The 27,916-nt window shown below is 42.3% G+C and overlaps 1 protein-coding gene across 1 annotated transcript in view; it reads left to right on the top strand.

The window, feature by feature from the left end:
- The first annotated feature begins 1,552 nt into the window (after nt 1-1,552).
- Nucleotides 1,553-27,916, top strand: part of LOC126482061 (A disintegrin and metalloproteinase with thrombospondin motifs adt-2-like) — a 178,116-nt gene continuing 151,752 nt past the window's right edge. Inside the window, exons 1-2 of the mRNA XM_050106037.1 lie at nt 1,553-1,645; nt 21,454-21,626. Coding sequence (XP_049961994.1) covers nt 1,553-1,645; nt 21,454-21,626 — 266 coding nt within the window. The remainder of the gene's footprint in view (nt 1,646-21,453; nt 21,627-27,916) is intronic.

The following is a 27,916-nucleotide window of genomic DNA, read 5'->3' as shown; positions in this document are numbered from 1 at the left end:
TATCCTATCGACCGATTCCTTCTTCTAGTTAAGTTGTACCACAGATTTCTTTGCTCCCCAATTCTATTCATTACTTCCTCATTCGTTATATGATCTACCCATCTAATCTTCAGCATTCTTCTGTAGCACCACATTTTAAAAGCGTCTGTTATCTTCTTTTTTAAACTGTTTATCGTCCATGTTTACTTTTATAGACAGTTACACTCCGTACAAATACTTTCTGAAAAGCCTTCCTGACAGTTAAATCTGTACTCAGCCTTAAAAAATTTTTCTTCTTCAGAATTTCCTTCCTCGCCATTGCCGGTTGACACTTTATATCCTCTTTACTTTGGCCATCATCAGTTATTTTGCTGCACAAATAGCAAAACTCATCTACTACTTTAAGTGTCTCGTTTCCTAATCTAATTCCCTTCGCGTCACCTGATTTAATTCGACTATATTCCAATACCCGTGTTTGCTTTTCTTGACGTTCTCCCTCTTCCAAGTCTTTTGCTGTGTCTGAGAGATTTATAATGTCATCGGCAAACCTCCTTTCTCCTCCCCGGACATTAATGCCTACTCCATATTTTTCTTTTGTTTCCTGTACAGCTTGCTCAATGTATAGATTGTATAACATCGAGGATAGGCTACAACTCTGTCTAGCTTCCTTCTCTGCCACTGCTTTCCTCTTATAACTGCCACCTCGTTCCTGTTCAAGTTGTAAATATCCTTTCACGTCTTGTATTTTACCCCCGCTGTCTTCAGAATTTCAAAGACGGTATTGCAGTCAACATTGTCAAAAGACTTCTCTAAAAGTCTGCAACCGTTATAAATGTTGGTCGGCCGTTCGTTAACCTATCATCTTTGAGAAGTCGCAGGCTCAGTATTGCCTCGCGTGTTCCTACATTTCTCCGGAATCTAAACTGATCTGCCGGCCGTCGTGGCCGAGTGGTTCTAGGCGCTTCAGTCTGGAACCGCGCGACCGTTACCATCGCAGGTTGGAATCCTGCCTCGGGCATAGATGTGTGTGATGTCCTTAGGTTAGTTAGGTTTAAGTAGTTCTAAGTTCTAGGGAACTGATGAACTCAGATGTTAAGTCCCATAGTGCTCAGAGCCATTTCAAAAAAACTGATCTTCTCCGAGGTCAACTTCTACCGGCTTTCCATTCTTCTGTAACAGAAATAAATAACCGAAAATCGGTTATTTCACAAACCGGTTATTCTGACCAGTTTTAACCGTCCGATTAAACAGTTATCGGTTGTTTCGGTGATTACCGCCATCCCTATTACAGTTGCAATGGCCAGCAGTGTATTTGCCTACTACTAGTGTAAGGGGCCGGTGTTTGCGACCTCAGGCAAATAGGTGTGACGAGAGCAGGCCGCAGTGGTGACGGTGGTCTCCTGAGGTGCCGCGCCGTTTGTACGACCACCGCAGGTCGTTGCCCCGGCAGGTGTTCGGCGAGGAGCGGTGCTGCACTGTAACGATAGCTCACCACCGCCAGCGCTGCCGCCCCACTGTCAAGGTAATGACGGCTATATAGCTGGGGGCCGGCCCGGGGCTCGCATTTTGCACCATGCCCGCCTGCAGGCGATTGCTGCTGCTGCCTCTTCTGTTGCTGGCAGCCGCCGGCGTCACCACGGATGCTTCGTTCACACCTGTTGTCGAGGTAAGCATTGCCCTTAGTTAACGCAAGTAGGCGATACCATTCTTTTCTGTGGCGCTCGTGTAGCAGCTACACATGTCGTCCCACACTAGGATCATTGCGTTACAAGAGTAGCAAGTTGTCAGTATGGTCCACGTTTCCTCGGCCCGCAGTTCTGCTGTTGTACGGATGGCAGGAGCATCTCACGAGGAGGACGACGGTTCAAATCGGCGTCCGGCCATACTGATTTAGGATTTCCCTAAATCGCTTCAGGCAAATACCGGGATGGTTACTCTGAAAGGACACGGCAGTCTTTCTTCCCCACCCTCCCTTAATCCGATGGGAGAGATGACCTAGCTGCTTGGTCGCCTCACCCAAATCAGCCGACCAATCTCATGAGAACACGGCAAGTTCCATAACCCGTTTTGCCAGAAACTTCACTCAGTAGAAGAGAGTTCAAAATATGCAACACGTGTCTCGAGGTATCCTTAGATTACCAAAAAAATGTTCAAATGTGTGTGAAATCTTATGGGACTTAACTGCTAAGGTCATCAGTCCCTAAGCTTACACACTACTTAACCTAAATTATCCTAAGGACAAACACACACACGCACGCCCGAGGGAGGACTCGAATCTCCGCCGGGACCAGCCGCACAGCTAGATTACCTTTACTGACAAAATAACGATCAAAGTGATTCAGACCAACCGAAGCGGTGGTATAGTGGCTAGCTTCGCGACTTTTAACTCTTCCGTCCCGTGTTCGAAATCCGACCACTATTTTTATTTTTATTTTTGCTTTTCATTTATCTATCCTCGTCCGTAGAAGATTACTGCACGAATATTTTCCATTGTATATTGAAGTAACGTTGTCCTTATTCGTCTACTAACTGTATGTCATTTGAATTAATTTTAAAAGAAAGGAAAAAATAAATGAATCGAAAAATTGTTGAAGTTTTTTCGGGAAAATTCCTATGGTGTATCTTGATTCATAGTCAACTGCATGCGCCGGTTTTCGGCAAAACGATCCGTTACACGTGGTTTCATACGAAATTACTGCCAATGAATGAAATCTTCCGCAATTCTTATGACGTTCTTTTCCCAAGTGAGTTACATACGAAGAAATGTCGGTGATGCAAACGTGGCTTCGACCGATGCTCGTGGCGTTCAGAATTTGTGTGTTTCGAATGTTTCTGCATCATCCGAGGGAATGCAGCACATCTTCATGAAGAATAAATGTAACAATAAAATAAAAGAATAATGCATTGATATAAGAATTAAATACAAGAATATGAGAATCTGAAAAGATTGTAACCAATGAAAATACCAGGAAATACTACCACACACATATATAATAAATGTATGGTACATATTTTGAAACCCAGTTGTAATTTTACAATTTATATGACGCCCTTATATGCCCTAAACTGATAAGGGATATTCGTTTAGGAAGCTTCTACTGGCATGGAAAAATGAATGAAAAATGAAATAAAAATAATAATCGACTTTCGAACGCAGGACGCAAAAGTTGGAAGCCACGACGCCATAAACTATTCCAGCGATTATGATTAACTTACCGCTCACTAAATGGCATCTAAATTACGTCGAAAACTTTGTTTTCTTAGAAACGGTCGAGACACGAGTTCGCTTATTTTGGTTCCTCTTGCACTCAGCGAAGTTTGTCTGTGTGATACTTTAATGATCTTTTGGATATCGTAGTTCTTCTTACTTTCCGTGTTTGGAAACGAAAATCAAAAAGCCGGCCGTGGTGGCCGTGCGGTTCTGGCGCTGCAGTCCGGAACCGCGGGACTGCTACGGTCGCAGGTTCGAATCCTGCCTCGGGCATGGGTGTGTGTGATGTCCTTAGGTTAGTTAGGTTTAAGTAGTTCTAAGTTCTAGGGGACTTATGACCTAAGATGTTGAGTCCCATAGTGCTCATAGCCATTTGAACCATTTTTGAAAATCAGAAATGTGAATTCCGTCTTACGGAAGACACAGTTTATTTATTTTTCATTTAACCATACATGTTTCAGCAGTTTATCGGTTATCTTCAATGAGTTTTTCTGTTAATCTGTCTGAAAAGTTATTGTGACATAATAACGACTTTTGGATACGAAATTCAGATCGAAAGTATTCCTGTGTAGAAAAGGATGACAACTTGACTTTTAGTTACGCATTCGGCCGAAGCCAATAGTTGAGCCATGGGCTATGCTGTAATAAAAGTTAGGCATCCAGTGATATGTTATAAATTTAGATAGCTACTTATAATTTACCTCACATATAGGTATTTAGTTCTGGTAGAGTTTTATGTACCGTAGTTTATACAAAATGTCGACTGCAAGTAACAACACGTTTTCTGTTTTTCCGTCTTTCTTTCTCTTCAGTCTGAAAATCGCTACCACATCGCGTTTTAGCGTGTTACTTACCGTTTCTCCTGCTGTCGTCTTTACTGTGTATTAGACGTGTTATATAATCATTTGCCTGCTATTGCATTAACATTGGTACATGTATTTCTTGTGCTACTGTAAAGATGTTTTTCACTTTTTCCGCTGGTTCAGAATTCAATAATTCGCTTTTGTTTTAGGCGTAAATGCGCACGTGGCAACTAATTTTAATCGCGGGATAAATGTAGAAACTATGCATGCTAGGCGTTCGCTTATAAGTCTTTGATTCTTGTAAAAGTTCAGGCGCTGGCTTCATGATTCCAAAGAAGGCATTTAAAAGAAAATGAACGATTTTAGCTTACTGTTATGAAAATTTCTAACGGCCAAATATGCCGTCACATTTGATGTATTCATTAATGTTTGCAGTATAACTTCAAGTGACGTTATTGCTGATCAACATTATAGGTTTTTTAGCAACTAAGTTCCAGCGTACATACTCTACAGAAAATTGAAATTGTTGTGGAAGACAGTTTATCCATATTCTCATAATATCATAGACTAAAATTCAGAATCACAATCCTAAAAATTTTCATGCGGAAACGTTGGTTAATTATGTTTACTTCTAATTTTCCGTTTATGTTTTGTTGCAGAAGTTTTGTTTCTTAATACTGCCACCCCTAGCTCCTCCCAGTCACACATGGTATTTGCTGAGAATGTAATCAGCTGGAAGACGACATATCCTAACACAGCCACTAACAGGATTTAACAGCAACTGTGCATGACTTGAACGTTACTTTTTTAAGTCAGCATGAACCCATGTCCATTGTCGTTGTAACTGAGAATGTCTTTAGACTAACAGGTGCATATAAGAGTCGTCGTTCAGGAATTTCAATTGCAGCGCTGTGCGGAGAATAGAGTATCCGCTTGCACTTTTGGCTAAAAAATGGTTTAAATGGCTCTGAGTACTACGGGACTTAAATGCTGAGGTAATCAGTTCCCTAGAACTTAGAACTACTTAAACGTAACTAACCTAAGGACATCACACACATCCATGCCCGAGGCAGGATTCGAACCTGCGACCGTAGCGGTTGCGCGGTTCCAGACTGTAGCGCCTAGAACCACTCGGCCATTCCAGCCGGTACTTTTGGCTCCCTGAGAACTATACGCCTCTGTCAACTGTAGCATGGATTATAATTCAGTCTGCTTAAGAGATCAGGAAATCATGTTACTCTGTAGAATGTGTCAGGCACTTCCAACGTCTTATCGCGTATTATCTAATCAATTTCGCACACATTGACCCACTTTCGCTAGATACTGTTCGGTGAGGTCGTGCATTGTCATGCGTAAAAATAATGTCAGGGTCGAATGCAACCCTGAAAAGACGCGCAAGGGAAAGGAGTACAGTCTCATAGTAGGTCGAGTGGTCAGAGCGTGGTTGAAGGAGCTCTTGGAAAGAGAGGATATTCGGCGAATGGACTCACTGTCTGTTTTCCCGACTTAAATACCAACAAGCAGATGTGGGATGCGTGGAGGGGACGTTTTGCCGCTCGTCCACTTGCACCAACGACGATCCAGCAGTTGAAAACTGCGCTGATGGAAGTGTTGTTTGTTGTGGTCTTCAGTCCTGAGACTTGTTTGATGCAGCTCTCCATGCTACTCTATCCTGTGCAAGCTTCTTCATCTCCCAGTACCTACTGCAACCTACATCCTTCTGAATCTGTTTAGTGTATTCATCTCTTGGTCTCCCTTTACGATTTTTACCCTCCACGCTGCCCTCCAATACTAAATTGGTGATCCCTTGATGCCTCAGAACATGTCCTACCAACCGATCCTTTCTTCTAGTCAAGTTGTGCCACAAACTCCTCTTCTCCCCAATTCTATTCAATATATCCTCATTAGTTACGTGATCTACCCATCTAATCTTCAGCATTATTCTGTATCACCACATTTCGAAAGCTTCTCCATACAAATACCTTCAGAAACGACTTCCTGACACTTAAATCTATACTCGATGTTAACAAATTTCTCTTCTTCAGAAACGCTTCCCTTGCCATTGTCAGTCCACATTTTCTATCCTCTCGACTTCGACCATCATCAGTTATTTTGCTCCCCAAATAGCAAAACTCATTTACTACTTTAAGTGTCTCATTTCATAATCTAATTCCCTCAGCATCACCCGATTTAATTCGACTACATTCCATTATCCTCGTTTTACTTTTGTTGATGTTCATCTTATATCCTCTTTTAAGACAATGTCCATTCCGTTCAACTGCTCTTCCAAGTCCTTTATGTCTCTGACAGAATTACAATGTTGTCGGCGAACCTCAAAGTTTTTATTTTTTCTCCATGGATTTTAATACCTACTCCGAATTTTTCTATTGTTTCCTTTACTGCTTGCTCAATATACAGATTGAATAACATCAGGGTCAGGGAGAGGCTACAAACCTGTCTCACTCCCTTCTCAACCACTGCTTCCCTTTCATGCCCCTCGACTCTTATAACTGCCATCTGGTTTCTGTACAAATTGTAAATAGCGTTTCGCTCCCTGTATTTTACTCCTGCCACCTTCAGAATTTGAAAGAGAGTATTCCAGTCAACATTGTTAAAAGCTTTCTCTAAGTCTACAAATGTTAGAAACATAGGTTTGCCTTTCCTTAATCTACACCACTGGCCATTTAAGTTGCTACACCAAGAAGAAATGCAGATGATAAACGGGTATTCATTCGACAAATACATTATACTAGAACTGACATGTGATTACATTTTCACGCAATTTGGGTGCATAGATCCTGAGAAATCAGTACCCAGAACAACCACCTCTGGCCGTAATAACGGCCTTGATACGCCTGGGTATTGAGTCAAACAGAGCTTGGATGGCGTGTACAGGTACAGCTGTCCATGCAGCTTCAACACGATACCACAGTTCATCAAGAGTAGCGACTGGCATATGGTGACGAGCCAGTTGCTTGGCCACCATTGACCAGACGTTTTCAATTGGTGAGAGATCTGGAGAATGTGCTGGTCAGGGCAGCAGCCGAACATTTCTGTATCCAGAAACTCCCGTACAGGACCTACAACATGCGGTCGTGCATTATCCTGCTGAAATGTAGGGTTCCGCAGGGATCGAATCAAGGGTAGAGCCACGGGTCGTAACACATCTGAAATGTAAGGTCCACTGTTCAAAGTGCCATCAATGCGAACAAGAGGTGACCGAGACGTGTAAGCAATGGCACCCCATACCATCACGTCGGGTGATACGCCAGTATGGCGATGACGAATACACACTTCCAATGTGCGCTCACCGCGATGCCGCCAAACACGGATGCGACCATCATGATGCTGTAAACAGAACCTGGATTCATACGAAAAAATGACGTTTTGCCATTCGTGCACCCAGGTTCGTCGTTGAGTACACCCTCGCAGGCGCTCCTGTCTGTGATGCAGCGTCAACGGTAACCACAGCCAAGGTCTCCGACATGATAGTCCATGCTGCCGCAAACGTCGTAGAATTGTTCGTGCAGTTGGTTGTTGTCTCGCAAACGTCCCCATCTTTTGACTCAGGGATCGAGACGTGTCTGCACGATCCGTTACAGCCATGCGGATAAGATGCCTGTCATCTCGACTGCTAGTGATACGAGGCCTTTGGGATCCAGCACAGCGTTTCGTATTACCGTCCTGAAAACACTGATTCCATATTCTGCTGACAGTCATTGGATCTCGAGCAACGCTAGCAGCAATGTCGCGATACGATAAACCGCAATCGCGATAGGCTACAATCCGACCTTTATCAAAGTCGGAAACGTGATGGTACGCATTTCTTCTCCTTACACGAGGCATCACAGGAACGTTTCACCAGGCAACGCCGATCAACTGCTGTTTGTGTATGAGAAACCGGTTGTAAACTTTCCTCGTGTCAGCACGTTGCAGGTGTCACCACCGGCGTCAACCTTGTGTGAATGCTCTGAAAAGCTATTCATTTGCATATAACAGCATCTTCTTCCTGTCGGTTAAATTTTGCGAATTTCGCGTAAGTAGTACGTCATCTTCGTGGTGTAGCAATTTTAATGGCCAGTAGTGTATCTTATAAGATAAGTCGTAGGGTCAGTATTGCCTCACGTGTTCCAATATTTCTACGGAATCCAAACTGATCTTCCCCGAGGACGGCTTCTACCAGTTTTTCTATACGTCTGTAATGAATTCGCGTTAGTGTTTTGCAGCCGTGACTTATTAAACTGATAGTTCGGTAATTTTCACATTTGTCAACACCTGCTTTCTTTGGGATTGTAATTGTTATATTCTTCTTGAAGTCTGTGGGTATTTCACCTGTGTCATACATCTTGCTCACCAGATGGTAGAGTTTTGTCAGGACTGTCTCTCCCAAGGCTGTCAGTAGTTCCAATGGAATGTTGTCTACTTCCGGGGCCTTGTTTCGAAAAAGATCCTTACCAACCTCGTGTCCAGCAAGGGAAAATGTTGTAGAGCGTGCATTGCTGTCCGTGGTAATTACACACCGTATTAAGGACCATGTCTCGCCTTTTTAATGTCCAGGGACCATCACAAGTCGCGGTCCATGTCCAGGTGTGTCAGAATTGCCAGCGAAGGAGTTCCTGATTTCAAAATTAAACATTTCGAAAACTACGCTTGACAGGCGAGTGTAACCAAAGGTGTGTTTATTGTAAAGCTGTAAGAATTTTGTACTGAAGTTATACAGAATTTCGAAATAGTTCAAAAAGCTGGTTACAGGCGAGGCTGTGCGTTGTTCAGCTCGTACAGTATCATGTTGCATAATTGAACTTGTCCTTTGCGTATAGCCTTTGCAGTCACATCGGAATATTTGCGAAATGCCCACTACTCGTGAATATTGAGGCTAGTCCATCCGAGTATCAGTAAATTTTCAATGATCCAACGCAATGATTCTGTTCCCGAAGTATTCATCAAGAAACCGAAACACATGTTCGGTGCGATGTGGTCTGGCCCAATATTGCATGAGCCACTGGGTGTATGGTCGATTCTCCAACGGTAGCTGTGTGGCAACAAACTGTTACAAAATTGCAAAGTAACATTCAGTTAGCGGTTATCATTTGAAAAATGTGCCAACAATGCCTTTGTTGCATACCTCAGCCCAAACAGTAACTTTGGGACAACACAGAGGTTTAGCTTCACACAAATAGCGATTTTCGGAACCTCAGAATCACCGTTTTGTTTATTCACTACTTCATTCAAGAGGAAGTGTGCTTCATCTGTGAGCTAGATGCAGCCAGCACCAAATCATTCAATATTTATCATTGTGATGGTCTGGTTCGCAAAGTCGACACTCTTTTGCACTGCTCGTAGAGGCATGGCCTGGTGGCTTTGATTTTGAATGGAAACATCTGTAGGCTCTGTCTCGGTATTTCCTGCGTGCTGGAACGCTTCAAACCATTCCCTGGTGCAGTTTTTCGGACGGATTCCCTTGGAGTCTGCTGAATATTTTCAGAAACCGCAGTAACTTTTACAGAAATAACTACACATTGTCTGGGATCAAAATTCCCCATTGGGTCATCAACCCCGCTGCCTGTCCGTTGAAATTTGCCGAAGAGCTTGCGAATGGTTTTCGCACTGGGTCCTTTTGAAACATTAAATCGTATCTGAAAACTGCGCCTTCTTGCCGCAGCACTTTGTTGTAACATGTTTCTCTTCTTCAGAAACGATTTTCTTGCCATTTCCACCCTATATTTTATATCCTCTCTACTTCGGCTATCATCAGGTATTTTGCTGACCAAACAGCAAAACTCATCTACTGCTTTTAGTGACTCATTTATCAATCTAATTTTTCAAACATAATCTCATTCAATTTGACTGAAATTCCATTACCCTTGTTTCGCTCTTATTAATGTTCATCTTAAGCCCCTCTTTCAAGACAACTGTTCCCCTGAACTGTTCTTCCGAGTCATTTTCTGTCTCTGACAGAATTATGATGTCATCGCCAAACCTCTAAGTTTCTGTTTCTTTTCCTTGAACTTAAATTCACTTTCCAAATTTCTACTTGTTTTCCTTTACTGCTTGCTCAGTGCACTGACTGAATAACATCAGAGATAGGCTACAACCCTGTCTCACTGCCTTCTCAACTACTGCTTGCCTTTCACGCCTCTCGACTGGTGTCTGGTTTCTGTACAAGTTGTAAATAACCTTTCACTCCCAGTATTTTATGTCTGCTGTCTACTGAATGTTCAAGAATGTATTCCGGTAGACATTGTCAAAAGCTGTCGCCGAATTAACAAAAACTAAAAACGTAGGTTTGCCTCTCATTTGCCAATTTTCTAAGGTAATAATTGAAATTATGTCAAATACCACTTTTTGCGTACTACAGCAACGGCTGCGAGCAGTTGGTGATATCGCAACTGGAAGGGTCAACTGTGGTTCTTCAAGGGCACCCCGCACTCTCAAATTTGGAGATGACATCCTTTGTCACGTAGAAGAGAACCCCACGACGATTACTCACAACACTGACCCTATCATGGGCTCCTGTAGAGCACGCTGGTCGGACTTCATTGTCTCCGCTATGTGCAGAAGAAATTCTATCTTCTAACTTATTATGTATCTAAATGGTACACTTAGGGAAATACGTTCCTTTACAGATATTTGTCTACCAAGTACCCTCTACAGCCTCTAGAAACTTGCAAAAGGAATTATGAAACACCATGTACATGCATGTATAGAAACCATATACTATAGCACGAGTGGTGCTATATCGAGTAGTATTTCACATGAAGAAGTGTGTAGTGATTCAAACAGACTTGAGGTCATGCAAATAACAGCGACGCTAAACGAAGGAATACCCCGTAACTGTGGTAGCAGACTACTCTTCCTGAAGTAAGCGAAAAACAGACATAGAATACCCCCACCGACGATGTTTCACATCAATAAAACGGAAGGCGTATGATGATATAATACCCACTTTCTCGTAGTTGCACAAATGGTTTTAAAATCCTGTAGTGATTGTAGAGGAATTACGAACAGTATGGCCACATAAATGAAGAATCAGCTACAGAAAACCAGGTAACAATAGTGGTTGAACTATCCACAATGAATACAACTTGCTCAGTGGTATTTATAGCACCGCACTGCATGGGATAATTTGTGATGAGAATTAAAGGAGGAGGACATGACAGTATTTAACAGTACCGTGAATTTCTTCGCAAAATAAGAACTGCAAGTAGTTTTAAAATGTATGATAACAGGAAATCACGTGGACCAGATGGTATTAACACGGAAATTGGAACAGTTGCTGGTCCCTTTTGTGATTTTAAATTATTATATTTATTTAATGAATGTTGGCACGGATGTAAAATATCGAGCTCTTGGAAAACTTCAGAAGTGATATGAATTTCTAAACAAGGTCAAAGAAAGAATTGTGGAAGTTACCGCAATTAGCCTCCAAATCTCAGCCTATAAAAATAATTAATAGTCTTATAAAAACCATAAGAGACACTCCCCTAATATAAGAACAAAGTGAATTCGAAAAAGGTCATTCATGCAGTGAAATTTTTATGCTAACCACAAAAAGTATTTTAGAGATGTCAATATAGAGACATATGTCGTTGTCATTGATTTCCAAAATGCGTTTGATTAGATTGAATTAGAAATTAGATTAGATTTACTTTCATTCCAATGACAGTGCGAATAGAAAGAAACTGTGGGAGATAATGACTGAAGGTGGATAGCCTATACATCTTACTGAAGCTTTAAAAAGCTTGTACAATGGTACAAAAATAATAAAAAATTGCGATAATAAAACTGAAGGAATCAGTACCAATAACGGACTTAAAGGCTATAGCCTTTCACCAACATTATTTCATGTGTGTATAAATGATTGGATCGAGAACTGAAGACAGGGGGTACATCCACAGGTACAGATTAATAGAAATAAATTTGTTAATATCTTCATGCACATAGATAACGTAAGAATTTTGGAAGCAAGTGAAATGAACAACAAAAATCACAGAATAAACCACATCAATCAGTGAGAAGAGAATATAACCTTCGTCTATCAGATAAACGAAACTAATATTATGGCTCATAATGGGAAATACCTAATTCCCTAAAAAATAGTGATAGATAAACCCCCTTGTGCAGGTCTCCAGCTATAATTTTGTGGAATACGATGTAAGCTATTGTATGAACAAGGATATAGAACATAAGACTAACAAATATCAGTCAATATAAGGAATCAAAAAAGCATTCCAGAACAAAATTAAAATTTTATAAAATCGTGGCTACAACTGTATTGTTGTATGGAAGTGAATCATGAACTCCGTAAAACGTGACAAAAGTAAACTACAAGCAGCGGAAATGAGATACCTCAGATAAGTGAGAGATGTTACCAGGGGAGGCAATATAAGAAGCGAGGATATTAGAAATCTACTAGATATTTATAATATTGATATGATGAAATAAGGAAAACGTTATAGAAACATCATCTACAAAGAATGAATGTGGACCGCATACCAAGTCAAGTCATGCCTTACCAACCAAGAGGAAGTTCCTGAACGAGATGGCAGTGAAAGGGGAAGAGGGAACAGGGACGAATGGCCAAATCTTTAAATGTAGAAGAAGAAGAAAGAAGAAGAAGATCACTGGGCGCATCTATTGCCAACCAAGAATAGTAAGAATGAAACACCCAATTTTTCTGAGAAATGTTCTTCTGCAGTAGTAGATTAGGTGCCAGCACGCATTCGCCATGTATCTTGGCTGCAAAATGACGGAGCTCCAACTCATTTTTATGCAAATGGTGAAACGACATGGTCGCTAGATCAATGGACTGCTAGAGAGAGAACTGTTCTACCTGGTAACTGTTCTACCTCCTCCACGCTCACCAAATGTTGCACGTGTTTATTTTGTGTGTGGTAGGCCTACTGGGAATACTATGGTATATGTTACTCCTATGACGTTGGACGAGGACTCTAACGTACTGACCTACGTTGCAGTCGCAACGAGCACAAAGCCACACACATTTCACAGTGTGCGTCAGTCTCTAAACCGTCTAAGTGCGCTCTGCAGTCAGGGTGGGTGTTAAAGCGGTTAAACCATTTAGTAACCTACTGCATGGTGTGATACTCTTGTTGGATTTTTGGAACGAAATGTGGAATATTGTCCCATAACTATAATGAAATTACCTCTAACTTTGACAACCTACAGTGTCCAAACCATGAACTACCGAACATTGGTCCCGAAACGAAAAATTACCAGTTTGCTGTTGCGCTCACCATATAAAGCGTTCGGCACACGCTGTCATTGCGGCCACTTTACACTGATGGCTAATGGCTTTCATAACTTTATGGGCTACCAAATGCACCTCCAAGAAGACGTGACGCTACCGTCCTCAAATTACGACGCCTTTCAGCGCCGAATCTAGGCATTTCCGGACAGGGATTTGCTCCGGAAAAAGACCTGTCTGCCGACTCAGAACATACTAAAAGGTGTTGAAGTTTTTTGGTACTTCTATTCTTGCTCATTTTATAAGCTCTTTCTTTCTGTTCATATGATCTTCGAGTCAATTTCCGCTCCTAATAGGATTATTATGTCACCGACAAAACGCTTAAGTTTTTAATTCTTCTGACAACATCCCATTTGTTGAATATTTAATTACGTGTCCCATAGATCATCTGAAAGATTTTTGCCATCAGAATGGTATGGAACAGGACAGTTTACATTACACGTATACATTATTAGTTCCAGCACTAATGAACGTATGCATTTTTGAGTCCGACCCATGCAACTACACTTAAAAACGAGGTTTTTTTTAAAGGCTGCCATTTTTAAATAAAAATTCTCCTATGAAATAGGAAGACTTGTCTAGAATAAGCCGTTTTAGATTAGACTTACAACTCGCTTTGCTGTCTGTTATATATTTTGTAGTGTTAGGAATACGATCAAAAATTTTTGTTGATACATAATGAACTCCTTTCTGAACCAATGACAGATCTAATAATAAAGGGAATTGTTTCTTTTAGTTTTATACGTATAGACATCGCTATACTTCACAAACTGTGATTTATCATTTATAACGAATTTTATGGGCTAGTATATGTATTGTGAAGGGGCAGTAAAAACGGCTAATTCCTTGAAGAGGTGCCTACAGTTTGACTGCGGGTGGACACCACATATTATTCTTACTGCACGCTTTTGAGCAATCAGTATTTACTTTCTAAGAGATAGGGTATCAAAGAAAATTATTCCACGAGACATTGTTAACTGGAAATGAGCAACATATGTTTGGAGGCTGATCCATTTTGCTTCCCAGAGTAACAATTACACGAAGAGAAAAAGTAGCTGAACCTACCTGTTTGATCAGTTTAGTAGTATGTTTCTTCCAGTTGAAGTTTCCAACAATATGTACACCTAAAAATTTGGAGATTCTACCCTGTTTACTGACTCATGGCCATGTTCTACATCAATTGTTGGTATGACTACAGTTTTATGAAAATTTAGAGGAAGCCTCTTTTCTGATAACCACTTCATAATTCTTTGAAGAACGTCATCACCAATTCATTTTGTTGTCTTATATCAAATGAGATTTATTATAAGACTGGTATCGTCAGGAAAAGTACTAATACTGCTTAATGATTGATGCGTGGAAGTTGATTCACATATATTCGTGTAAGGAATAGGAATGGACTTAAAATGGAACCCTGTGGGATTTCTCCACAGTCACTATTATTTCCACTCCTTCTCACATTGTTTGAATTATTGATCACAACCTTTTTGCACTCTGATATGAATGCCTGAAACCAGTTGTTAGTAAAGCCATCATTTCTACAAAACAAAAGTTTTTCTAAGAGGATAACATGATACACACACTAAAACATCTTGGTAAGATAAAAAAAACCGTTGGTGATACGTTATTATTTAAGTCTTGTAATATCTGGTGGGTGATTATGTAAAAAGTTGACCAACGCCTCTGGAATCCTAACTGTGATGGTCTAAGTAAAATATTTTGTACTTAAATATGAGACTGGTCTTGAGTACACTGCTTATTATAATATTTTGGAAAAGGATGTTAGTACGTAAACTGGACAGCAGTTATTTAAGTCAATCTTGTCACCTTTCTTATAAAGATCTGTCTGGAAAAATGTCCTGTACCATTGATGCAATATATACACCACTAAGAAATGACATACAAAGCTACAAAAGCTCTTCCGAATTTTTTTTTTTTTGAAATTCCATCATCACCTTACGAGCTTTTTTTTTTTACAATTTTTATAATTCTATTAATTTCAGTGAAGGATATTGATGCTACTTACAGCTCCTTAAAGTTTTGTAGACTGACATTAATATATTCTCTTGGTTCTTCATCTGGACCATATAATCCTGCTTTAGGTGCTACGTTTAGAAACGTATTACTAAAAATAATGTCAGTTTGTGAATTATCAGTCGCAACATTTTCGTTCATTTCAATAGTGATAATTTCTTGTGCAGAGAGCGACTCACCTATTTCCTATTCCACAATATTCCACACAGATTTAATCTTTGCGCAGTCGCTCCATGGAATCCTAATGGGAGATTACTTTGATTAGAGCTTTTTACCTGTGAAGATTTAGTCATTATTAAATCATGCGGTAGAGCGACATGTAATCGAGAAATATAGTAGCTGCAATGTCCACTTTGGTTAAGTTGTTCAGCAGTATCGAAGTAGCAAAGCCATGTTAGTTAATTTGAAAAAGCCCGATTAATCTTCTAGACTGTTACAACCTGTGACTATTGAAAACGCTGCTCCCTCTCTTCTGGAATCATATGTTAGTCTGGCCTCTCCACAGATACTCGTTCGACGTAGTTGCATGTTTCCTCGATCAGTCTTCTGCCTGCTTCGATGATACCCTCCACGAATTCCTCTTCTGTACTAATCTCTTCACGGAGTGCACGCTACATCCTCACTTATTTGTTACATGTATTCCAATCTCTGTCTTCCCTTAAAGATTTTACCTTCTACAGCTCCCTCTAGTTTCATGGAAATTACTCCCTGATGTCGCAACACATATCCTATCATACTGTCCCTTCTTGTCAGAGATTACCACATGTTCATTTCTTCGCCGATTCTGCGGAGAACCTTTTCATTTGCTTGCCCTACTAGCTGAGTTCTCTTGCTCAAGAGTGACCTCTTCGCATGAGCTAATCTGCATTCTATGTCCCTCTCTATGTTGGGGAGGACTTACCTGATGACGTGAGAGACGAAGAGACAGGAATTGATAGGGAATAGATAGGGGATCCAGTATTACAACTGGAATTAAAATAGGTTTGGAAGACTTAAGATCAAATAAGGCAGAAGGGATGGATAACATTTCAACAGAATTTTTAAAATCATTGGGGAAGTAGCAACAGAACAACTATCACGTAGGTGTGTAGAATGTGAGACTGGTGATATACAAGGTGCGACAATAAAGTGATGAGACTGATTTTCTTTGCGAGATGTGGCAACCCTCCAGGCTTGCGTAGGCACAATATCTTTGACCTTGTTCTATAAGCTGCTTCTAGTCCAAGCGGCACATCGATGCAACTGCTCAGTCGTGAGTTGTGCTGTAATAAGTTAGCACGTGTTTGTGTCTCTCGTCACGGAAATGGAACCGCATACTATTGCGATTTCTTTTTGCATTAAATTGGGTGAAAAGGCGACGACAACTTCAGAAGGCTTTTGGAGAGGAGGTTATGTCAAGAGCTCAAGCTTTTCGTTGGCATAAAATGTTTAGTGTAGGCAGAACGAATGTTGAAGATGAAGACCGCAGTGGACGACCATAAACCTCACGGACGGATGTCAACTTGGCCAGGGTGCGTGAACTCGCATGATCTGATCGAAGATTACCCGTGAAAATGACTGCAGAAGAACTGAACATCAATCGAGAAACGGTTGGTCTAGTAATAACTGAAGATCTTGGTATGAGAAAGATTTGTGAAAAAATGGTCCACAAAAATCTCACACCACAACAGCGAGAAACACGGAAAAATGTGGCAGCCGATCTGTAAGAGCAAACGGAAATCAATCCAGAATTGTTGAGCTGTGTTATCACTGGTGATGAAAGTTGGTTTTTTCAGTACGATCCAGAGACAAAACGCCAAAGTTCGCAATGGTGCTCAAAGGGATCACCCAGACAAAAAAAAAGCTCGCATGTCAAAGTCAAAAGTGAAATTCATGCTTGTGTGCTTCTTTAATTCCAACGGAATTATTCATAAAAAGTGGGTGCCTCCTGGACAGACAGTTAAGCAATATTACTACAGAGAAATTTTAGAAAGACTTCGTAAAAGAGTTCTTCGTGTCCGTGCAAACATTGTTGATACTTGGATTCTGCATCACGATAATGCGCCATCCCATACTGCTCTGTCAGTACAGAAATTTTTAACCACAAAACAAATTTCAGTACTACCACAGCCACCTTATTCACCAGATATCGCTCCGTGCGACTTGTTTTTATTTCCAAGAGTCAAAACGGCGGTCAAAGGACACCATTTTCAAACAACACAAGATGTCCAAAAAGCTGTGACGCGGGTCTTGGAGGATATTACAGAAGATGAGTTCCAGAAATGTTACCATCAATGGCAGAAGCGCTCGAAAAAGTGTGTGCAATCAGAAGGAAACTACTTTGAAGGAGACAACACTAAACTTGCCTAACACGGTAAGCAACATTTTTTTTCACATCAGTCTCATTATTTTAGTGTCGCACCTCGTATCATTGGACAGTGGGAAAACATAACCCACACAATTCTGAAGATAGCAAAGCGAGAATTATCGCAAGGTCAACTTAAAAGCACAGGCACCCAAGTGGTTGACACGATATCCTGAAAAATGGAAAAGAAAACTGAGGATTTAATAGATGGCGATCTCTTTGGCATTAAGAACGGTAAAGGCACCAGGCAGTTCTAACGTTGCGGTTGATAACGGAAGCAAGACTGAAGAAAAATCTAGAAACGTTCATAGAATTTGTCGTCCTGGAAAAAACGTTCGATAATGTAGAATAATACAAGGTGTTCGAAATTCTGAGGTAGCTATAGGGAGAGACGGGTAATATACAATACGTACGAGAACCAAGCGGGAATAATAACACAGTAAGACCAAGAACGAAGTGCTCGGATTAAAAAGGTTGTAAGACAGGGATGCAGTTTTTCACCCATACTATTCACTCTATAGGTCGAAGAATCAATGTCTGAGGGAAAATGTAGTTTCGATAGTGGAATTAAAATACAAGGTAAAAGGATATCAGTGGTAAGATTCGCTGATGTCATTGATATCTTGAGTGAAAGTGAGGAAGAATTAAAGGATCTGCTGAATGGAATGACAGTCTAATGAGTACAGAATATGGACTGAGAGTAAATCGAAGAAGGACAAAAGTAATGACAAGTAGTAGAAATGAGAATACCGAGAAATGTGTGTCGACGAGGTAAAAGAAGTTAAGGAATTTTGCTACCTAGGCAGGAAAATAACCCATGACAGACGGACTAAGGAGGACATAAAAGCAGACCAGCACTGGTCAACAGGAGTCTACTAGTATCAAACATAAGCCTTAATTTGACGAAGAATCGGCGAGGAAAGGAATATATGGAAAACACTGACTAGAAGAAGGGACAGGATGATAGGGCATCTGTTAACTCATGGGGGAATGACTTCCACGGTCCTAGAAGAATATGTTGAGCAGTGGTTCCCAACTTGGGGGAAATTACCCCCTGACGGGTAAAATGAAATTTTATGAGGGGTAAAAACTAAAGGATTCGATTTTGTTTCAGTCAGGAAAGTAAATTATTTTCAAAATATCGTTACTAGTATCACAGTTTTGTAAGACTGTAATACTGATTATGTAAGTCATTACTAATTACTTTTTCTCAATTAATAGCATTAATGCGGTGGAGATTACAGGTTCCTTACATAGTCCACGCACTACACTCATATGTTGCGCTTTGCCCCGCAAATCACTTATGATAAAAGTGAGACATATACGTAACAAATGTTAAATATCTCAAGAAAATGTCTTCTCCAAGTTGTAGATGGTGCCCGCAGTAATCCATAAATTGGTTTATTACTCGCTTCCAAACAGATAAATGAATTACTTGACAACACAGCACCTTAGTACCTATAAAGGGCTACTATAGTGCTGTACACAGTATTATTATTATTATTATTATTATTATTATTATGTGAAAATTCAATTATTGATTTCATCGAGCACAAACAACTTAAATGGTATGGACACATCAGACGAATGGAACAGTAAAGGCTACCAAAATGCATAATCGACTGGGTACCAATTGGAAGAAGAAAAAGGGGACGACCACCTGATACATGGATACAGGGAGTTCAGTCAGCAATGAGGAAGAACAACATTCCTGAAGATTTATGGACAAATAGAGAAGAGTGGAGAACAATAATTAGTGACTTACTGTAATCTAGAATAGGTGCTGGAAAAATGTACTCACATTGTAAATCCAGAATAAAGAAAAAGATTATTATTAGAGTGTTGAGAGACAAAGCATTAACAGCCTGTAGTCTTCCAATTTCTGCCAGTTCCAATGTAAGGAGTGCAGCTATCAAGTGATTTACGAATGGTAAATATACTGGACACATCTGAACTTGTTTGATTTTAAGTGGGGTTGCCGTGTGCAAGTCAAGCAAGTGCTGCAATGGAAGTGAGTAATGGAGGGGAAATATGTTTTGTAACACGTGTCTACCCTCACTGTGGATGTTTAGCTATCTTATCTGAAAAGAACTTGTGGATAGCACTTGCGTTGCACCACAAATTCCTTCGTCATTCATTATAACACCCCCCTCCTCCCCCACACGAAGTAAATATAATTCATTTTTTATCAATTTAAAAATAAAAGTGTGCTAAGAAAAGTCGTTTATTCTAGAATTTAGTTAGGTGCTAAAGTTGGCGATAATGTGGAGATGGGGTAAGGAAAACAGACGCCTGGGGGGGGGGGGGGGGTACTAGCTGATGTGTGACTGCGTTCATCAAGGGTAATGGTCCAAGAAAGGTTGGGAATCACTGCTGTAGAGAGTAGAAACTGTAGAGGAAGACAGAGACTGGAGCAGAACCAGCAAATAATTGAGTACATAAGTTGCGAGTGCCACTCTGAGATGAAAAGATTGGCACAGGAGAGGAATTCGTGGCGGGCCGCGTTAAACCAATAAGAAGTTGAAAACAAAACATTCCTTTTTGCTTCATCGTCCCGTGTTCAAATGGCTCTGATCACTATGGGACTTAACATCTGTGGTCATCAGTCCCCTAGAACTTAGAACTACTTAAACCTAACTAACCTAAGGACATCACACACATCCATGCCCGAGGCAGGATTCGAACCTGCGACCGTAGCAGTCGCGCGGTTCCGGACTGAGCGCCTAGAACCGCTAGACCACCGCGGCCGGCCGTCCCGTGTTATTTTGCTTCCAGGCTAGAGGAATTCATTAACTTTGTCTACTTCGTTGTCCCCAATTTTGATGTTAAGTTTATTGTTAATCTCATTCCTGCTACTCCTGTTTACTTTATTCTATTTTTCTCTTTTCCTCAGTCCTTGTCTTATGCCATTTATAATCGGCGTATTTCGTTGTTGGTCTTCCATTCTTATTTTTCCCTTTTGTTCCTTGTATGTGTTTTATATTACCCGTATTGTAGCTTTAGCTTATGAATTACGGAGAATTTTCAAAAACCTTGTACCGTTTTACAGTGGCGAATGCTTTTTCTAAGTAGACAAATCCGATGAATGTATCCAGAATGAGATTTTCACTCTGCAGCGGAGTGTGCGCTGATATGAAAGTTCCTGGCAGATTAAAACTGTGTGCCCGACCGAGACTCGAACTCGGGACCTTTGCCTTTCGCGGGCAAGTGCTCTACCAAATGAGCTACCCAAGCACTACTAACGCCCGGTACTCACAGCTTTACTTCTGCCAGTGCCTCGTCTCCTACCTTCCTAACTTTATACAGAAGCTCTCCTGCGAACCTTGCAGAACTAGCACTCCTGAAAGAAAGGATATTGCGGAGACATGGCTTACCCACAACCTGCAAGGTTCGCAGGAGAGCTTCTGTAACGTTTGGAAGGTAGGAGACGAGGTACTGGCAGAAGTAAAGCTGTGAGTAGCGGGCGTGAGTCGTGCTTCGGTAGCTCAGTTGGTAGAGCACTTGCCCGCGAAAGGCAAAGGTCCCGAGTTCGAGTCTCGGTCGGGCACACAGTTTTAATCTGCCAGGAAGTTTCTATGAATGTATGTTGCTTCTGTTATCAAGCTCGACGTCAGAACTGCCTCACTGACGTCGTTACCTTTCCTGAAGCCCAATGGTTCGTTAAAAGTAACGACGAGGCATGCAAGCATTCCTGTGACGACAGTAACCACATTTCACTGGGCCTTTGGCCGTTATCACGTTCACTACCAGGCCGTTAATGTTCGTTTGAAATACGCTGATGCCATGCTGCAGCTGGGTGTGACGCGTTTGTCGGCAGGCGCTGCACGAGCACATGACGGCGGACGAGCTGGCGTGGTACTTCGGCGGCGGGGCGCGCGTCTCGGTGCCCGACTACCAGGTCGTCTTCCTGCTGCCCGCCGAGCCAGAGCTCAGCGACGACGGCGGGCCCGGCGAGGGCCACCTCCGCTACAGCTTCAGCGCCTTCGGCAGGTCAGTGAGATCACCTTGCGAGCAATGTGGTACAGCGCAGCTGCAAGCCCTGAATACAGTACTGCCGTGAACAGTTCACAGCCTCACGTGACCAGATGCCAAAGTGGAGAAGTATCATTAACCAGTATATTGCATCCCAGTGGTGCTAGAGAAACACGTAACACAGGAGGCAAACATTACAGGTTAAAAGATGGACTTCTACATCTACATCTACATCTACATGATTACTATGCAATTCACATTTAAGTGCTTGGCAGATTGTTCATCGAACCACATTCATACTATCTCTCTACCATTCCACTCCCGAACAGCGCGCGGGAAAAACGAACACCTAAACCTTTCTGTTCGAGCTCTGATTTCTCTTATTTTATTTTGATGATCATTCCTACCTATGTAGGTTGGGCTCAACAAAATATTTTCGCATTCGGAATAGTGAGCTGGTGACTGAAATTTCGTAAATAGATCTCGCCGCGACGAAAAACGTCTTTGCTTTAATGACTTCCATCCCAACTCGCGTATCATATCTGCCACACTCTCTCCCCTATTACGTGATAATACAAAACGAGCTGCCCTTTTTTGCGCCCTTTCGATGTCCTCCGTCAATCCCACCTGGTAAGGATCCCACACCGCGCAGCAATATTCTAACAGAGGACGAACGAGTGCAGTGTAAGCTGTCTCTTTAGTGGACTTGTTGCATCTTCTAAATGTCCTGCCAATGAAACGCAACCTTTGGCTCGCCTTCCCCACAATATTATGTATGTGGTCTTTCCAACTGAAGTTGTTCGTAATTTTAACACCCAGGTACTTAGTTGAATTGACAGCCTTGCGTATTTCTTTTGGAACTCATGTGGATCACCTCTCACTTTTCGTTATTTAGCGTCAACTGCCGCCTGCCACGCCATTCAGCAATCTTTTCTAAATTGCTTTGCAACTGATACTGGTCTTCGGACGACCTTACTAGAACAATCTAAGAGAACTGCTCAGATTGTCACCCAGGTCATTTATATAGATCAGGAACAGCAGAGGTCCCAGGACGCTTCCCTGGGGAATACCTGATATCACTTCAGTTTTACTCGACGATTTGCCGTCTGGCGACCTTCCTGACAGGAAATCACGAATCCAGTCGCACAACTTAGACGATACCCCACAGGCCCGCAGCTTGATTAGAAGTTGCTTGTGAGGAACGGTGTCAAAAGCTTTCCGGAAATCTAGAAATACGGACTTTGATCAAGAGACCAGACACAGAATGCTGTGTTCCTTTACTCGACGTAAATTTAAGCCAAATTGTCAAAAAAGGCACAAGTGATATCAGTACTGGTGATACAAAAAGTTCAGATTCTAGAGTATGTTTAGCTCATAGGATGAACAGTGAAAGTTGTTGCAGCGAGTGCAGGAATCGCAGCATGCCGTGAAACTGTTAGACAGCCTCTGCCCTTTCCTCTTAACGCCAAAGATCGCGAGTGACGAGTCTACGTTCGACACCGAGGATGAAAGCACTAGTGTCGACCAGAGCGATGCGCCAACGCAAACTGTAATTGGCCTGCATCCATAGATGCCGCGCCTCGATCCATCTCCATGTAAGACGCTGACGTTAAAAGCGACTGCTGAACTTCGGGTCAAAGCATCGTTGGACTGTGAAGACGGCAGGTGCTGGTTGGTTGGTAGACACTCCCCCGCGCTGTTAAGGATGGTATTCGAGACCAGAGTTTAGTATCAAGATTTAGCTCAACCCTTTCAAGGGCACTTCGGAGAGTTTTAGATGGTGTAGGATTGGTTGGAGGCGGTCAGGTGTCCTTCAGTCGCTGACTTAAATCATGGCAATGAAGTGGCGTGTATGTGGTTGTCGGTTGTACGGAATCAGCGCAGTAAGACAGGTCGGCAGCAGGCGTGACAGAATAGCATGACATTCACATGACGAAACCGAGAATAAAGTTCGCAGATTTGATTATACGCTGAAGCGCCAACGTAACTGGTGTACGCATGCGTATTCAAATACAAAATATAAATGAGTGTACGGCACTGTGAGCCGGGAGTCCCCCATTCGGGGAAGTGTGGCCGCCGAGGGCAAGTACTTATTGCATTCGACGCCACATTGGGCGATTTGTGCGTCGGAAATGGGTATGAAATGACGATGAGAACAACACAACACCCAGTCCCTGAGCGGAGAAAATCTCCTGCCACAGCCGGGAACCAAACCCGGGCCCCTTGGCGTGGCATCCCACCGCGCTGACCACTCAGCGAACGGGTTCGGACATTACAATACAGAGATATGTAAACAGGCAGAATACTGCTCTGCGGTCGGCAACGCCTATATAAGACAACAACTGTCTGGCGCAGTTATTAGGTCGGTTACTGCTGCTATAATGTCAGGTTATCAACATTTAAGTGAGTTTAAAAATAGTATTAAAGTCGGCGCACAAGCAATGGGACACAGCATTTTCGAGGTAGTGGGAATTTTCCTGTACGACCATTTCATGACTGTGCCTTAAATACCAGGAATCCGGTAAAACATCAAATCCCCGACATCACTGTGCCCGGAAAAAAATCCTGCAACAACGGGACCAACGACGATTGAGGACAATGAAGAGAATCGTTCAACGTGACAGAAGTGCAACCCTTCCGAAACTGCTACAGATTTCAATGCTGGGCCATCAACAGCGTGCGAACAATTCAACGAAACATCATCTATATGGACTTTCGGAGCCGAAGGCCCACTCGTGTACCCTTGATGATTGCACTACACAAAGCTTTACACTTCATCTGGACCTGTCAACATCGACATTGGATTGTTCGTTGTGGAAAGTTTCGTGACAACAAAGTGGTGGAAACGGTGTGGTCAGTTGTTTGCCGAGACATTTAGTGGTGTCAAAGTGCCAGCAAAGAGTACCATGCAAGACTTAGTCCGAAAATGGCTTCACGCAGGATCTGTTTTGAACAAGTCAAGAAACAATCTGAAACGTGCCGGCACACCAGAAAACGTGGTTGCAGTTCAGCAGAAAATACTTCAGAATCCTACCAAATCAACCCGACAGGAGAGCGGCATATCAAGTCGATCATGCGGACGCACAGTCCACCTGGACCAGCACATGCATCCCTGCCGAGGGTCTGATGTTCACGCATTAACACCAGCAGATGCTCCTCAGCGCCTCTAGTTTTGTGAGCGGCTGTTCACTGAGATAACAATGAATGGCTTTGACATAGATCTGTTCTTTATGTCTGATGAAGCCTGGTTTCATCTGAGTGGTTATCTCAAGTCATAGAACCGCAGGTTCTGGGCAGCGAAAATTCACATAACTTCACGAAACACTACTACATGATCAGGAAATTGGTGATTGGTGTGCAGCGTCTGCACGCCGCATTATTAGTCCCATCTTCGTTCATAAGACGCTGATTTCCGCGCGTTACATTTTGAACATTTTAAACCATATGTGGCAGCATTAACGAAGGAGGAAAAGACCTACAGTTACTTGCAACAGGATGGAGCAACTGCCCACTAAAGGCAGCCGAACCTTGGAGCAGACTTACACAATCTTCACGCCTGACGGAGTTGTAAGCAGAGGTCAGCCTGGTTGCAACACTAGATGACGAACCAGATCACCTGACCTGTCAGTGTGCGATTACTTTCATCTACATCTACATCCATACTCCGCAAGACACCTGACAGTGTGTGGCGGACGGTACTTTGAGTACCTCTATCGGTTCTCCCTTCTATTCCGCTCTCGTATTGTTCGTGGAATGAAAGATTGTCGGTATGCCTCTGTGTGGGCTCTAATTTCTCTGATTTTATCCTCATGGTCTCTTCTCGAGATATACGTAGGAAGGAGAAATATACTGCTTGACTCCTCGGTGAAGGTATGTTCTCGAAACTTCAACAAAAGCCCGTACCGAGCTACTGAGCGTTTCTCTTGCAGAGTCTTCCACTGGAGTTAATCTATCATTTCCGTAACGCTTTCGCGATTACTAAATGATCCTGTAACGAAGCGCGCTGCTCTCTGTTGGATCTTCTCCATCTCTTCTATCAACCCTGACTGGTACGGATCCCACATCGGTGAGCAGTATTCAAGCAGTGGGCGAACTAGTGTACTGTAACCAACTTCCTTTGTTTTCGGACTGAATTTCCTTAGGATTATTCCAATGAACCTCATTCTGGCATCTGCTTTAAAATGGTTCAGATGGCTATGAGCGCTATGGGACTTAACATCTCAGGTCATCAGTCCCCTAGAACAGAACTACTTAAACCAAACTAACCTAAGGACATCACACATATCCATCCCCGAGGCAAGATTCGAACCTGCGACCGTAGCTGTCTCGCGGTTCCAGACTGAAGCGCCTAGAATCCCTCGGCCACATTGGCCGGCGCATCTGCTTTACCGACGATTAATTTTATATCGTCATTCCATTTTAAATCATTCCTAATGCCTACTCCCAGATAATTTATGGAATTAACTCCTTGCAGTTGCTGACCTGCTATATTGTAGCTACATGATAAATGATCTTTCTTTCTATGTATTTGCAGCACATTCCACTTCTCTACATTGAGATTCACTTGCCATTCCCTGCACCATGCGTCAATTCGTTGCAGATCCTCCTGCATTTCAGTACAATTTTCCATTGTTACTACCTCTCGATATACTACAGCATCATCCGCAAAAAGCCTCAGTGAACTTCCGATGTTATCAACAAGGTCATTTATATACATTGTGAATAGCAACGGTCCTACGACACTCCCCTGCGGCACACCTGAAATCACTCTTACTTCGGAAGACTTCTCTCCATTGAGAATGACATGCTGCGTTCTGTTATCTAGGAACTCTTCAATCCAATCACACAATTGGTCTGATAGTCCATATGCTCTTACTTTGTTCATTAAACGACTGTGGGGAATTGTATCAAACGCCTTGCGGAAGTCAAAAAACACGGCATCTACCTGGGAATCCGTGTCTATGGCCCTCTGAGTCTCGTGGACGAATAGCACGAGCTGGGTTTCCAACGATCGTCTTTTTCGAAACCCATGCTGATTCCTACAGAGTAGATTTCTAGTTTCCAGAAAAGTCATTATACTCGAACATAATACGTGTTCCAAAATTCTACAACTGATCAAGGTTATAGGTCTACAGTTCTGCACACCTGTTCGACGTCCCTTCTTGAAAACGGGGATGACCTGTGCCCTTTTCCAATCTTTTGGAATGCTACGCTCTTCTAGAGACCTACGGTTCACCGCTGCAAGAAGGCGCGCAAGTTCCTTCGCGTGCTCTGTGTAAAATCGAACTGGTATCTCATCAGGTCCAGCAGCCTTTCTTCTTTTGAGCGATTTTAATTGTTTTTCTATCCATCTGTCATCTATTTCGATATCTACCATTTTGTCATCTGTGCTACAATCTAGAGAAGGAACTACAGTGCGGGGACTGGTGACATCAGATGTTAAGTCCTATGTGCTTAGAGCCATTTGAACCATTTGAACTACAGTGCGGTCTTACTCTGTGAAACAGGTTTGGAAAAAACATTTAGTATTTCGGCCTTTAGTCTGTCATTCTCTGTTTCAGTACCATTTTGGTCACAGAGTGTCTGGACATTTTGTTTTGATCCACCTACCGCTTTGACATAAGACCAAAATTTCTTAGGATTTTCTGCCAAGTCAGTACATAGAACTTTACTTTCGAATTCGTTGAACGCCTCTCGCATAGTCCTCCTCACACTACATTTCGCTTCGTGTAATTTTTGATTGTATGCAAGGCTTTGGCTATGTTTATGTTTGCTGTGAAGTTCCCTTTGCTTCCGCAGCAGTTTTCTAACTCGGAGTGGGAGCCCTCAAATCTAAGGTGCATCGCAACCCCTCATAGTCTTCGAGAACAACAGCAGAACATTTCGGATTAGGCTGCAGAAATTCCGCAGTCCAGCTTCGATCCGCCTTCAGCAACTTGGTGACCAGAACCCATAACTGCCAGAAGGTGAATGGTGGTCACTTTCAACATCTGCTGTAGTCCGGTTATTACCGTACATCCTTTCCCCTGCTGTGTTTCTTTGCGTTACGGAACTCTGCTCTCTGGGCCACTTTTATTTGCCCCATCCTGCAGAATGAGGCATGGTTCTGAGTTGTGCAGCCATGAGTACAAGGGACAGTAATGTAAGCATGAACTCACCTAAAAATATAGCGGCGTGAGCTGCTGATACAGGTTCAGCATGGTGTGAACAGCACACAGACACGAGTACAAGTCCGTGATGTACTGCAGTGTTGACAACGTGATTGAGTTAAGAGTATTGACGTTAGTATCATCAGCATTTCACTAAAC

The sequence above is a fragment of the Schistocerca serialis genome, chromosome 5 (assembly GCF_023864345.2).
Source record: "Schistocerca serialis cubense isolate TAMUIC-IGC-003099 chromosome 5, iqSchSeri2.2, whole genome shotgun sequence".
Taxonomy (NCBI): domain Eukaryota; kingdom Metazoa; phylum Arthropoda; class Insecta; order Orthoptera; family Acrididae; genus Schistocerca; species Schistocerca serialis.
The sequence above is the reverse complement of the archived record's forward strand: the minus strand, read 5'-3'. Positions and strand labels throughout refer to the sequence as shown.